The 14,255-nt window shown below is 44.8% G+C and overlaps 1 protein-coding gene across 1 annotated transcript in view; it reads right to left on the bottom strand.

Moving 5' to 3' along the window:
- The window catches only part of PLAA (phospholipase A2 activating protein), a 152,192-nt gene that overhangs the window by 84,311 nt on the left and 53,626 nt on the right, over positions 1 to 14,255 (bottom strand). Inside the window, exons 8-9 of the mRNA XM_033919326.1 lie at positions 1,360 to 1,517; positions 381 to 600 (exon numbers count right to left, since the gene is read on the bottom strand). Coding sequence (XP_033775217.1) covers positions 381 to 600; positions 1,360 to 1,517 — 378 coding nt within the window. The remainder of the gene's footprint in view (positions 1 to 380; positions 601 to 1,359; positions 1,518 to 14,255) is intronic.

Here is a 14,255-nt window from a genome sequence, read left to right as displayed (position 1 = left end):
AACTCCGGTCCTCGAGGACTGGAATCCAATCGGGTTTTCAGGATTTCGCCAATGAATATGTATTAAAAACAGTGCATGCAAATAGATCTCATGCATATTCATTGGGGAAATCCTGAAAACCCGATTGGATTCCGGCCCTCGAGGACTGGAGTTGCCCATGTCTGATCTAGAGTATGGAATCCGGAAGGTACATAACAGAATACATGTTAGTTAATGTCCTGCTTAGCTATTGATGAAGTCTTCAATGAAGTTTTCAACTCATACACAGCACTTTGTCTCTTAATACTGTACATTCTCTAACAAAAAGCATACAACGCCTTCCCCCCCCCAAAAAAAAAAGCAAAAACAAGAAACTCATGTGTGCCAATGTGGCTCTTTACCTGTGAAGGGGTCAGCGAACTCAACGTTCGTAGGTCCTAGAGTCTGTCCTTTGGTATTATCAATAATAAATTTAGCCACCTGATCCAAGAACATAGGATTCAAGTCATTTTTCTGCAGAAAACTGTATGCTACCAGCCAGGGATCATCAGAGATGTTATATGGAAGTTTATATGAAGGCCCACTCTCATTGACATCAATCGTGAAAACGTAGTCATATTCCTTTGAGTAACAAAACAGAAAAGGATTTAAGTCATAAAAAAGAATGTGCTGGGTTTAACTATCGGAACAGCAATAATTAGCTGGTCTCCATGTTAGAACAGAACATATAAAATTCAAAACAGCATGGAAATAGGCTGTAGCATACTCATTCAAACTCAATCCTCTTTCAGGGATTATCTGCTTACAAAACAAATTACATACTTCTCTTCTTCTAAAATCAGTTTTATAAGTACAATGCTTACCATGAGGAAAGTTCAATAGAACATAAGAGCGTTATAAACTCTGTACCACAATCAAATGCACTATTTTTTCACATTAACTCCATTAGTAAATGACAGACAGGTACAAATACCTTATCTGCTTCAAATATACAGTAGAAGACAACCCCTGCCTTTGACAAATATGCTAGAAAAATATTTACATGAATACAGGTTTTATATTTGGCCATTTCCCAATCAGTTCAGAGCAGATTACAAAACAGCAATACAATCACATACGGTATACTCCAATTACATAATCCACTGTACACACACACAAAAAAGAAAAGATTGGTGCAATGAGGGAAGATGACAATTTCTCAAAACATGCAGATATCTTCTAAAATAGGCACAAAATACAATATTCAGCCTGAACCACAAGCTATCTGTATTAAAGCCACATTCAGGTATCTGTATTCTTCCTTTTATTCTGTAAAGAAATTTGTCTCTAGATTTGCAATACGACTTGATAAATTTTCCATTTTTGGGAGAGATTACATACTTTTCCTTCAAATAAGACTTTTCCAGATGTTTGCTGTGTGGCTCCAGATGAGCCAACCACATCCCCGATCTTCATCCACTTTCCATCACTGGAGCTCCACTGATAGGCTTCAACCTTCCCTTCAACTTTTATCAGTCGTGTCTGGCCTTCCTTTATACCTAGGGATACAAAAAAGGAGGAGTGACTAGGGAAGTTACAAATGCAACCCCTTGCTCTTCGTGCTTTAATAATCTCAAAGCTAGATTGTAACATTGTATACTTGGGAACATCAAAAAGGAAGATTGATAGGGTGACACCCTTAATCTGCAATACCATTGGTCACCTGTTTAATATAGAATTTGATTTAAAGCTTTAATCCTTGCGCATCGAGTTTTCTATTCTTTACAGCCTATTTTCTAATTCCTTATTCACCATCAAAAACTTTTGAGATCTATTCAAGATAATAGGTTAATACTCCCGTCTGTGATAGAGCTAGGTGGGAGTCTACACGAAATAAAGCGTTCTAATTAACAGCAACAAACCTATGGAATCATTTGCCCTGAGAGTTAAGATTAGAGGAAAAATTCAAATCTTTTAAAATTATGTTAAAACTAGTTGTTTTTTTAAAAAGATTTTGGACAAGATTCGATCCAATCTGAACTAACCCTTGTTTTTAAAATGATTTTTGGGTCTTCAGTCAGCAGTCCTGTGAAATCTTAATATGATATTACTGTTTTTTTTAGGAGTGAATGTTATCCTGTATGCTTGTTTGTGTGGGTTAGGCCTATTCTATTTAACAATAGAGTTCTTTTTATTTGATTCTATTTTGTAAACTGCTTGGACCAGTAAAATGAACTAGCGGTATAACAAAATTCATAAACCATAGTTTGACCATAAGGACAGTGTCCGGTGGACTTCGTCCCAGAAATAAAAAAAAACAAAACAAAAACAAACCCACCCCAACAATGATCAAGTATTTTATTTCACATTGGTGAAAGAGGCTATTAGAGCCAAAAAAAAAATCCCTTAAAGAATGGAAAAATGACCCGAATGAAGAAAATAAGAAGAAACACAAGCACAAGTTAGATGCAAAGCATTGATAAAGACAGCCAAGAAAGAATATGAAAAGAAACTTGCAAAAGAGGGAAAAACTCATAGCAATTTTTTTTGGTACATCAGAAGCAGAAAATCTGTGAGGGAATCTGTGGGACCGTTGGATGGTCAAGGAGCAAAAGGGGTTCTCAGGGAGGATACGACCATAGCGGAAAGACTGAATGAATTCTTTGCTTCGGTCTTTACGGAAGAAGATGTAAGAGATCTATCTGAACTGGAAATGGTTTTCAAGGATGATGATGCGGAAGAACTGAAAGAAATCTTGGTGAATCTGGAAGATGTGTACTGAGCCAAATCGACAAAATTAAAAAGTGATAAATCGCCAAGAACAGATGGTATATATCCAAGAGTACTAAAAGAACTCAAACATGAAATTCCTGACCTGCTGTTAGTGATCTGTAACCTGTCGCTAAAATCGTCTGTAGTACATGAAGATTGGAGGGTGGCCAATGTTATGCCGATTTTTAAAAAGGGCTTCAGGGGAGATCCAGGAAATTACAGACTGGTAAGCCTCACTTTGGTGCCGGGCAAAATGGTAGAAACGATTATAAAAAATAAAATTGTGGAACATGTAGACAAACATGATTTAATGAGACGGAGTCAGTATGGGTTCAGCTGAGGGAGATCTTCCCTCACAAATTTGCTTGACTTCTTTGAAGGTCTGAATAAACATGTGGATAAAGGTGAGCCGGTTGATATAGTTTATCTAGATTTTCAGAAAGCTTTTGATAAAGTTCCTCATGAGAGGTTCCTGAGAAAATTAAAGAGTCATGGGATAGGTGGCAAAGTTCAGTTGTGGATTAGGAATTGGTTATCAGATAGAAAACAGAGGGTAGGGTTAAATGGTCATTTTTCTCAATGGAAGAGAGTAAACAGTGGAGTGCCGCAGGGGTGTGTACTGGGACTGGTGCTATTTAACTTATTTATAAATGATCTGGAAACTGGAACAGCGAGTGAGGTGATTAAATTTGCAGATGACACTAAACTGTTCAAAGTTGTTAAAACGCATGCGGATTGTGAAAAATTGCAGGCGGACCTTAGGAAATTGGAAGGCTGGGCATCCAAGTGGCAGATGATATGTGGACAAATGCAAAGTGATGCACATTGAGAAGAATAACCTGAATCACAGTTACCGGATGCTGGGGTCCACCTTAGGGGTTAGGCTCTTCAGCTTGGAAAAGAGACATCTGAGGGGAGAAATGATTGAAGTCTACAAAATCCTGAGTGGAGTAGAATGGGTACAAGTGGATCGATTTTTCACTCTGTCAAAAATGACAAAGACTAGGGGACACTCGATGAAGTTATAGGGAAATATTCTTAAAACCAATAGGAGGAAATTCTTTTTTCATTCAGAGAATAGTTAAGCGCTGGAACACCTTGACAGAAAATGTGGTAAGAGCGGATAGTGTAGCTGGTTTTAAGAAAGGTTTGTACAAGTTCCTGGAGGAAAAGTCCATAGTCTGTTATTAAGAAAGACATGTGGGAAGCCACTGCTTGCCCTGTATTGGTAGCATGGAATATTGCTACCTTGGGTTTTGGCCAGGTATTAGTGACCTGAATTGGCCACCATGAGAATGGGCTACTGGGCTATTATTATGTTTTTATACTTTAATCTTGAATTGATGAGAGCACTCTTATTCCCCTTGACGTATGCCACAGCTGCAGCATTGTCTGAGAAAACACTGACCGCTTTGCCCTCCAGCTAGCTAGGCTAGATGGACCTCAGGTCTTTATCTGCCATCATTTACTACGTTATGAATAAGAACAACTCATCTTTTAGAACAGATGAAACAATAAGCTGTAAAGCACAGTTACTTACAGTAACAGGTGTTATCCAGGGACAGCAGGCAGCTATTCTCACATATGGGTGACGTCATCGACGGAGCCCGGATACGGACGCCTCACAAGCAGACTTGCTTGAAGAAACTTGAAGTTTCGAGTCACCAGTACCGCACATGCGCGAGTGCCTTTCTACCCAGCATAGGGCGCGTCTCCTCAGTTCAGATAGCTAGCAGAGAAGCCAACCAGGGGAGGTGGGTGGGTTGCGAGAATAGCTGCCTGCTGTCCCTGGATAACACCTGTTAAGGTAAGTAACTGTGCTTTATCCCAGGACAAGCAGGCAGCTATTCTCACATATGAGTAACTTCCAAGCTAACCAGAATGGGATGGTGGGAGTGTTGGCAATTTAGGAGAATAAATTTTGTAATACTGTTTGGCCAAACTGTCCATCCCATCTGGAGAAAGTATCCAGTCACATGAGAAAATGGAATAGATTCTGCGCCGATCACGGAGGAGGGTGTTTATGAGCAACTTGAAAAACTGAAGGTGGACGAAGCGAAGGAACCAGACGGGATCCATCCCAGGATACTAAGGGAGCTCAGAGAGGTTCTGGCGAGTCCTATTAAAGACTTGTTCAACAAATCTCTGGAGACGGGAGTGATTCCTGGGGATTGGAGGAGAGCGGATGTGGTCCCTATTCATAAAAGTGGGCACAGGGATGAAGCAGGAAACTACAGGCCGGTGAGCCTCACTTCGGTTGTTGGAAAAATAATGGAAGTGTTGCTGAAAGAAAGGATAGTGTACTTTCTTGAATCTAATGGGTTACAGGATCCAAGGCAACATGGCTTTACAAAAGGTAAATCGTGCCAAACAAACCTGATTGAATTTTTTGATTGGGTGACCCGAGAGCTGGATCGAGGACATATGCTAGATGTAATTTACTTGGATTTCAGCAAAACCTTTGATACAGTTCCTCATAAGAGGCTGTTGAACAAACTTGAAGGGCTGAAGTTAGGACCCAAAGTGGTGAACTGGGTCAGAAACTGGCTGTATGACAGACGCCAGAGTGTGGTGGTTAATGGAAGTCGCTCGAAGGAAAGAAAGGTGAGTAGTGGAGTCCCTCAGGGTTCGGTGCTGGGGCCAATCCTGTTCAATATGTTTGTGAGTGACATTGCTGAAGGGTTAGAAGGAAAAGTGTGCCTCTTTGCAGATGATACCAAGATTTGTAACAGAGTAGACACCAAAGAGGGAGTGGAAAATATGAAAAAGGATCTGCAAAAGTTAGAGGAATGGTCTAATGCCTGGCAACTAAAATTCAATGCAAAGAAATGCAGAGTAATGCATTTGGGGACTAATAATAGGAAGGAACCGTATATGCTGGGAGGAGAAAAGCTGATATGCACGGACGGGGAGAGGGACCTTGGGGTGATAGTGTCCGAAGATCTAAAGGTGAAAAAACAGTGTGACAAGGCAGTGGCTGCTGCCAGAAGGATGCTGGGCTGTATAAAGAGAGGCGTAGTCAGTAGAAGGAAGAAGGTGTTGATGCCCCTGTACAGGTCATTGGTAAGGCCCCACTTGGGAGTTCAGTTTTGGAGACCATATCTGGCGAAAGACGTAAGAAGACTTGAGGCGGTCCAGAGGAGGGCGACGAAAATGATAGGAGGTTTGCGCCAGAAGACGTATGAGGAGAGACTGGAAGCCCTGAATATGTATACCCTAGAGGAAAGGAGAGACAGGGGAGATATGATTCAGACGTTCAAATACTTGAAGGGTATTAACGTAGAACAAAATCTTTTCCAGAGAAAGGAAAATGGTAAAACCAGAGGACATAATTTGAAGTTGAGGGGTGGTAGATTCAGGGGCAATGTTAGGAAATTCTACTTTACGGAGAGGGTAGTGGATGCCTGGAATGCGCTCCCGAGAGAGGTGGTGGAGAGTAAAACTGTGACTGAGTTCAAAGAAGCGTGGGATGAACACAGAGGATTTAGAATCAGAAAATAATATTAAATATTGAACTAAGGTCAGTACTGGGCAGGCTTGCACGGTCTGTGTCTGTATATGGCCATTTGGTGGAGGGCTGGGGAGGGCTTCAATGGCTGGGAGGGTATAGATGGGCTGGAGTAAGTTTTAAAAGAGATTTTGGCAGTTGGAACCCAAGCACAGTACCGGGTAAAGCTTTGGATTCTTGCCCAGAAATAGCTAAGAAGAAAATTTAAAAATTTAAATTGAATCAGGTTGGGCAAACTTGATGGACCATTCGGGTCTTTATCTGCCGTCATCTACTATGTTACAGACAATAGTGAGAAGTGAAGGTATGAACCGAGAACCAAGTAGCAGCTCTACAAATTTCCTCAATAGGTGTAGATCTGAGGAAAGCTACTGAAGCTGCCATAGCTCTGACTTTTTGGGCTGTGACTTTACTGTGAAAGGGTAATCCAGCCTGGGCATAGCAGAATGAGATACAAGCCGCCATCCAGTTAGAGATGGTACGCTTAGAAATAGGATGTCCCAACTTATTTGGATCAAAGGAGACAAAAAGTTGAGGAGCAGTTCTGTATGGTTTGGTGCGTTCCAAATAGAAGGCCAAAGAACGTTTACAGTCCAGAGTATGAAGAGCAACTTCTCCAAGATGAGAATGAGGCTTTGGAAAAAACACTGCAAGAATAATGGATTGGTTGAGATGAAATTCCGAGACCAATTTAGGGAGGAATTTAGAATGAGTACGAAGAACCACTGTGAATGGTGGGTCAGCAACCAAAGCTTGCAGCTCACTGACTCTTCGAGCAGAAATGAAGGCTATGAGAAACACCACTTTCCAAGTGAGATACTTCAGATGAGCCATATCAATTGGTTCAAATGGAGGCTTCATCAGTGAAGCAAGGACAACATTGAGGTCCCAAACCACAGGAGGCGGTTTGAGAGGAGGTTTGACATTAAAAAGTGCTTTCATGAATCTGGAAACCACCGGATGAGCAGAGAGAGGTTTCCCTTCCATAGGCTGATGAAAAACCGCGATTGCACTGAGATGGACTCGGATAGATGTAGATTTGAAGCCAGAATTGGATAAGTGCAAAAGGTAGTCCAAAACAGAATATAAGGAGGAATGTTGAGGCTCCTTATGATGAGAAAAACACCACGTAGAAAATCTAGTCCACTTTTGGTGATAGCATTGTCTAGTGGTAGGCTTCCTAGATGCTTCTAAAACATCTCTTACAGATTGAGAAAACTGAAGAGGGGTTATGTTGAGAGGTTCCAAATTGTCAGGTGTAGAGACTGCAAGTTGGGATGAAGCAGAGATCCTTGACTCTGTGTAAGCAGAGAAGAAAAAACTGGTAGAAGTATGTCTCCCTGCTGCTGAGTTGAAGTAGAAGGGAGTTCCAAGGTTGTCTCGGCCACCGAGGAGCAATTAGAATCACGGTGGCATGATCGTTCTTCAACTTGACCAGAGTCTTGAGAATGAGAGGGAATGCGTACAGGAAAAGATTCGACCATTCCAGAAGAAAAACATCTGCCTCGAGGCGATGAAGAGAGTATATCCTGGAGCAGATTTGAGGCAGTTTGTAGTTGTGGGGGGCTGCAAAGAGGTCTATTTGAGGCGTTCCCCATAGAGAATGACACGGGGAAAAAATCTGTCCCCGTCACTGCACCGTCCCCGGCCCACCATCCTCTGCACCGCCCCGTCACCGCCGTTCCTTTCACCGCCCCGTCACCGTCTAGTACCCATTTTCTTCCCTCCGCTCCCCCATAGTCTGGCATCTGTCTTCTTCCCTTCCAGCGTCTTCTCCCCACTCTGCCTTCCACATTTCCTTTCAGGGTCTGTTCCTCTCTACCCTCTTTCAATGTCTGTTCTATTCCTTTCCACCACCACCCTTCCCTCCCTCCTTTACCATCTGTTCCTTTCTACCACCCTTCTTTCATATCTTCTATCAGTCCCCCCACCATCACTAGCAGTCTCTCTTCTCCCTTACCATGAGCAAATATAACTTCTGAAAATTGTATTGCTGAGGCATTATTTCTAGTACGCCTTTTTTTCCAGATGGATAATGACATCAATTTTATAATTCTTACTGTCTGCTCTGATTTCATTCACAATTTGGTTTGTGTTTTGTACCTGAGGATTCCATGAGGCATTTAACCTTTTCCTGTCTCTTCTGTGATTTCAAGTTGATTCCTTCAATAATGGAGTCTCAAGGCAGTAGCAGTTTTCTATTTTGGGCTCTTTTGACATTGTTTAAGGGATTTCTTGTACATTTAGTGCTGGTCTTCTTTGATGAGGTCACTTCAGAATCTATTTCCAAGGAAGATAAACTTTTTCCCTTTCACCCCCTCCTTCCTTGTGTGAGCCGGAACACGCGGTCCCCGCAAGCAAGTAATTTTATATCATTTTCATTCTATTCATTCATAGAAATTAAAGTCTAGATAATGCCAGTCACATAACATAACATGATTTTACAAAAATAATTCCCTGCACAGTCAAGCCTGCAAGGATTACTAGATGTCTTTCAGCAGCTCCCCTCCCTCCCTCCCCCTTACCTTTGTGGCCAAGTCAAAATGATCTACCAACAATAAAATTTTAAAAACACAAAGCATGCTGTACGCAGAAAAAATGTTAATTATCATTTATATTCCGCGGGTTTTCAAAGAGGTCAAGGCAGATGACTTTATGCAATGTCACCTCAGTAACAACTATACAAAAATAGACAAATATTCCCCCTCCCTTTTTACTAAACTGAGATAGCGGTTTTTAGCGCAGGGAGCTGCGCTGAATGCCCCACGCTGCTCTCGACGCTCATAGGCTCCCTGCGCTAAAAACCGCTATTGCATTTTAGTAAAAGGAGGCCATAGTGCAAAATATAGACAGCAGATATAAATTCTCAAAACGGACACATTTTGATCACTAAGTTGAAAATAAAATCATTTTTCCTACCTTTTTGTCTGGTGATTTCATGAGTCTCTGGTCCTTCTTCTTTCTTCTCCTGCCCCCCCCTCTCTTTCTTTCTCTCTCCCCCTGGCTCCCCTCTTTCTTTCTGCCTTTCTTTCTCTCCCTCTTGACCCCCTCTTTATTTCTGCCTTTCTTTCTCTCTCCCCTTGGTCCCCCTCTTTCTTTCTGCCTTTCTTTCTCTCTCCCCCTGACCCCTCTTTATTTCTGCCTTTCTTTCTCTCTCCCCCTGCCCCCCTCTTTATTTTTTCCTTTCTTTCTCTCTCCCCATAGCCCCCACAAAGCCATCGTGCCAATTTCTCCACTTCCACGATTCTTTCCCTACCCTCACCCCCAAGCCAGCAGCCGATTTCACCCTGCTCCTTCCTCGATGTCCTGAACTTCATCGGGCAGCAGCAGCATTCACAATTCACTGATGTTGCCCGCTTCAGGCCTTCCTCTCTGTCGGGTCCTGTCTTCATGAAAACAGGAAGTAGGCAGGACCCGGCAGAGAACAAGGCCTGAAGCCGGCAACAGCAGCGTATTGTAAACGCTGCTGCTGCCCGAAGAAGGTAATGGAGCACCGAGGCAGACCGCTTCTCCCCCCTCCCAGCCGAATCCCCGCTGACCCTCCTATCTCCCCCCCCCCCCGTGAACCTTTCCGACCCTCCCAGCGAGAGCAGCAAACCTCCTTCGTGGCTTTCTCCTCCCTCTGCCGCGTCACTGATGACATCATCAGTGATGCGGCAGAGGGAGGAGAAAGTTGACGCTACTGGAGGGAGGTTTGCTGCTTTCGCTGGGAGGGTCGGAAAGGTTCACTTGGGGGGGGGAGAAGCGGTCTGCCTCGGTGCTCCAAGGCCTGGCGCCATTACCTTTTTCGCCCCTCCCACCCCCCCCCCCCCTTGGTACGCTACTGCTCTCCAGCTCTCCTTAGTTTGCCGGTTTTCTTTTTTTTGCGACCGGCACGCTTTCAAAGAGCCAAGTTCAATCTTCTGCTCTGCTGCAACTTCCTGTTTCCGGTTGGGTCAGAGCAGAAGATTGAATACTGAGCAGCCGCGCGTGCGTGGCTCTTTTGAAAGCGTTCCGGTCGCCGAAAAAGAAAGCCGGCAAACTAAGGTGAGGTGGAGAGAGGAAGCTGGTTAAACGATCGAGCCGGCGTACGGGTGGGCGGATGGGGGTGCGGGGACCGCACGATCCTTTATGCCTCACTGCGGTGACAAGACCATTCACCGCTCCACGGGGCGGTGATGGCCTTGTCCCCGTCCCCGCAGAGGCTGCTAATTTTCATTCCCCGTTTTTGGCGGGTTACCCGCAGCTAAACGCAGTAGCCGCGGGTAAACCGCCACCGTGTCATTCTCTAGTTCCCCACAGTGAAAAAATGTGAAGAGGGCAGAATGCAGTGTCCATTCGTGAGGCTGCAGGAGACGATTCAAGTTGTCCGCCAAGCAATTCTTCGCCCCTTGAATGTAGATAGCTTTGAGGAAGGTGTTGTGGCGGATTGCCCAGTCCCAAACCTTCATAGCTTCTTGACAAAGGAAGGCAGACCCCGTCCCTCCTTGTTTGTTGACGTAATACATGGCGACTTGGTTGTCCGTCCGAATGAGGACTACTTGGTCGTGAAGCAGATGTTGAAAAGCATTGAGAGCTTTGAGGATCACTCTGAGTTCCAACAGATTGATATGACACTGACGATCCATACTGGTCCATAAACCTTGAGTACGGAGACCATCGAGATGAGCGCCCCAAGCGTAGGTCGAAGAGTCTGTCGTGAGGACCTTCTGATGGGGGGGTGTTTGAAAAAGCAAGCCTCTGGAAAGATTGGAAGAGAGCATCCACCAACGGAGAGACTTCTTCAATGAAGGAAGAACTGAGATGTGTTGAGAAGGAGGGTCGCAAACTTGCGTCCACTGAGATGCCAGGGTCCACTGAGGAATTCTGAGGTGAAGTCTGGCAAAAGGAGTCATGTGTACTGTGGAGCCCATGTGACTCAGAAGTACCATCATGTGTCTCACTGAGATGGAAGAGCAGGAAGACACTGTATGACAGAGTTGAAGAAGAGCTTCCAGATGTCGCTGTGGAAGGAATGCTCTGAGTTGGACAGTGTCCAGAACAGCTCCAATGAACTGTAGATTCTGTGAGGGCTGAAGTTGAGATTTGGGAAAGTTGATTTCGAATCCCAGACTTTGTAGGAATCAGGTAGTCTGTTGGGTCGCTACAATAACCCCTTGAGATGTGGAATCTTTGATGAGCCAGTCGTCTAGATAGGGAATTACCTGAAGACCAAGACTTTTTAGAGCTGCTGCTACCACTACCAGGCACTTGGTGAACACTCTGGGAGACAAGGCCAGGCCGAAGTGTAGTACTCTGTATTGAAAATGCAGATTCCCCACCCGAAATCTGAGGTACTGACGGGAGGCCGGATGAATGGGAATATGCGTGTAGGCCTCCTTGAGATCCTGAGAGCATAACCAGTCGTTCTGCTCGAGAAGGGGATAAAGGGATGCCAAGGACAACATGCAAAACTTTTCTTTGATTAGAAATTTGTTCAGAGCCCTGAGATCTAGAATGGGTCGCAGATCGCCCGTCTTCTTCGGAACAAGGAAGTAACGGGAGTAAAAACCCCTGTTCTGCTGTTCCAAGGGAACTGGTTCGATGGAATGGAGACGAAGCAGAGCTTGAGCTTCCTGAAGAAGAAGGGCGGTCTGGGATGGATTGGATGGATACTCTCTTGGAGGAAGCTCTGGTGGAATCTTAGAGAAATGAAGAGAGTATCCTTCCCTGATGATGGAAAGTACCCAGAGGTCGGATGCAATTATCGTCCATCAGTGGTGGAAATGATGGAGACGACCTCCTATTGGGGGAAAATGAGAGAGTCAGAACGGTGGAGGTTATGCTCTGTTTTAAACAGTCAAAAAGGCTGAGTAGCCTTAGATGCAGCAGAAGGTTGAGGTTTCTGTTGTGTTTGAGGCTGCTGTTTCTTTAGAGGAGGGCGATTATAAGGAGCTGTCCTCGGAGTAAAACGCCGCTGATAGTTAGGAGCAGGGTGTGCAGGTTTTGTAGGAGCTGGCTTTGACTTGGGTCTGACAATAGAAGCAAAGGATTTCTCATGGTCAGACAATTTCTTGGTGGCTTGCCTCGATGGATTCATCAAAGAGGTCATTGCCGTCACAAGGGATATTAGCCAAACGGTCTTGAAGATTAGGGTCCGAAGCCAAGCAAGACGATGCATAGCCACAGAATAAGTAGCTGCCCGGGCAGACAACTCGAAGGCATCGTAAGATGACTGAAGAAGATGCAATCTGAGTTGGGATAAAGAAGGTAGGACTTTCGGAAATTCAAAATGCTTTTGAGTATCCAGATAAGTCAAAAACTTTGGCAATAGAGAAATAAGGAATTCAAAATAAGTGATGAATTGAAAATTATAAATCGAGGACTTTAGAGGACATCATAGCATTTTGAAAGATGCGATGTCCGAATTTTTCCATAGTTTTCCCTTCCCTTCCAGGAGGAACGGTGGCATAAACCTTGGAAGGATGGGACCTCTTTAAGGAGGACTCGACAAGCAGGGATTGATGAGATAACTGTGAGTTGTCAAACCCTTTGCGATGCACAGTTTTATACCTAGAGTCCAATTTTCTGTTAGCTGGTAAGGAAAAAGGTGTTTCCATGTATCGACCCAAAGTCTGGTTCAAAAGCTTATGAAGTGGAAGATTAAGAGACTCTGCCGGAGGTTGAGGAAGATGCATGACTTCGAGATACTCCTTAGAGTATTTGGAGCCAGTATCTAATTGAAGGTCCAAGTCCACAGCCATCTGACGAAGAAAAGATGAGAAAGATAGCTGATCTGCCAATGCTTTGCCTCGAGAAGGACTCAAGGATGTCGAGGCAGCCTGAGTCAAAGATGAAGTTTCGGCAGGAAAAAAGGCATCAAAGGAATATGGTGACTTGGACGAGGCAATCAAAACCGGGACATCCTCAAGGTCCGGCATTGGAGACCTCGAACGAGGAGTCGGTGGTCTAGTCGAGGTTGGAGTAGATCAAGGCTTAGTGGAAGAAGGTCTTTCTTTAAAGAAGAACTATGCCTGGAAGGATGCCTCGAAGAAGGCCTCGATCGCCGATGAGAACTATGCCTTGAAGCAGATCTCGAAGATCGAGGAGACTTCGCCTCGGAGATGGAAGCAGCCGATGGTATCAACGAATGTATGGGACTGGAAGCTGTAGATCGAAGCTCCACAGGCTTAGTGGAGGAACTTCGATGCACTCCCAAAGACTCTGCTCCTTGTATAGAATGTGAGGATTTCTTCCGAGGCACTTGCAAAGAATCTGCTCCTTGCTGTACATGCACTGATGCCAGACCAGACACTCGCAGAGACTCTGCTCCCTGCAAAGAGTGTGGAAGATCAGCCTGAGGCAATGGGAGCGGCTCGACCTCGCGGGAGACTGTTGAATGTCCAGGCTGGATAAGAGGAAGAAGCTTCGGTCCCATATTAGTAAGGAACTGAATGAACTGCTTCTCTAACATGGTCTGGAAAGAAGACGGCAAGGATGGATCCGCGTCTGAAACCGGACCACCTGCCTTGGCTGGAGGTTCTTTCGAGGTAGTGCGAGTGTGCTTCGACTTGGCAGTCTTAGGCATTTTAATCACTACTGCTGGAACAGACTGCTTCAGAGCTATCTGACTTGAGGAAACAGGGGAAGATACAGCAGATGTTGTCGAAGAACGAGCCGCTGCAAACGACAAAGGTTTGATGAGGCTCGAGGTGGAAGCAGTAGAAGCAGGAGGAACCTCGGCAGGAGTCAAGGCCGAGGTCGTCTGCGAAGTCGAGGGATCAGTAGAAGATTCCATCTCGAAGAGCTCGTCCACCAAAACACAACGACGATTGAAAGCTCGAGGCTGAAGTGTTTGACAGCGCAGGCACGATCTAGGATGATGTTTAGGCCCAAGGCACTTGAGGCAGCGACGGTGTGGGTCCGTAAGAGAGATTGCGCGCTGACACTTGTCACACTTCTTGAAGCCTGTGACAGGCCGGGACATAGAAATGAAAATAGCTGCCGCAAGATCGAAGCCCTCGGGCCGTGGCTGAGCGGCCTGTCCCGGAAAATGGAC

This window comes from Geotrypetes seraphini, chromosome 1 (genome assembly GCF_902459505.1).
Source record: "Geotrypetes seraphini chromosome 1, aGeoSer1.1, whole genome shotgun sequence".
In the NCBI taxonomy this organism is placed as follows: domain Eukaryota; kingdom Metazoa; phylum Chordata; class Amphibia; order Gymnophiona; family Dermophiidae; genus Geotrypetes; species Geotrypetes seraphini.
The sequence above is the reverse complement of the archived record's forward strand: the minus strand, read 5'-3'. Positions and strand labels throughout refer to the sequence as shown.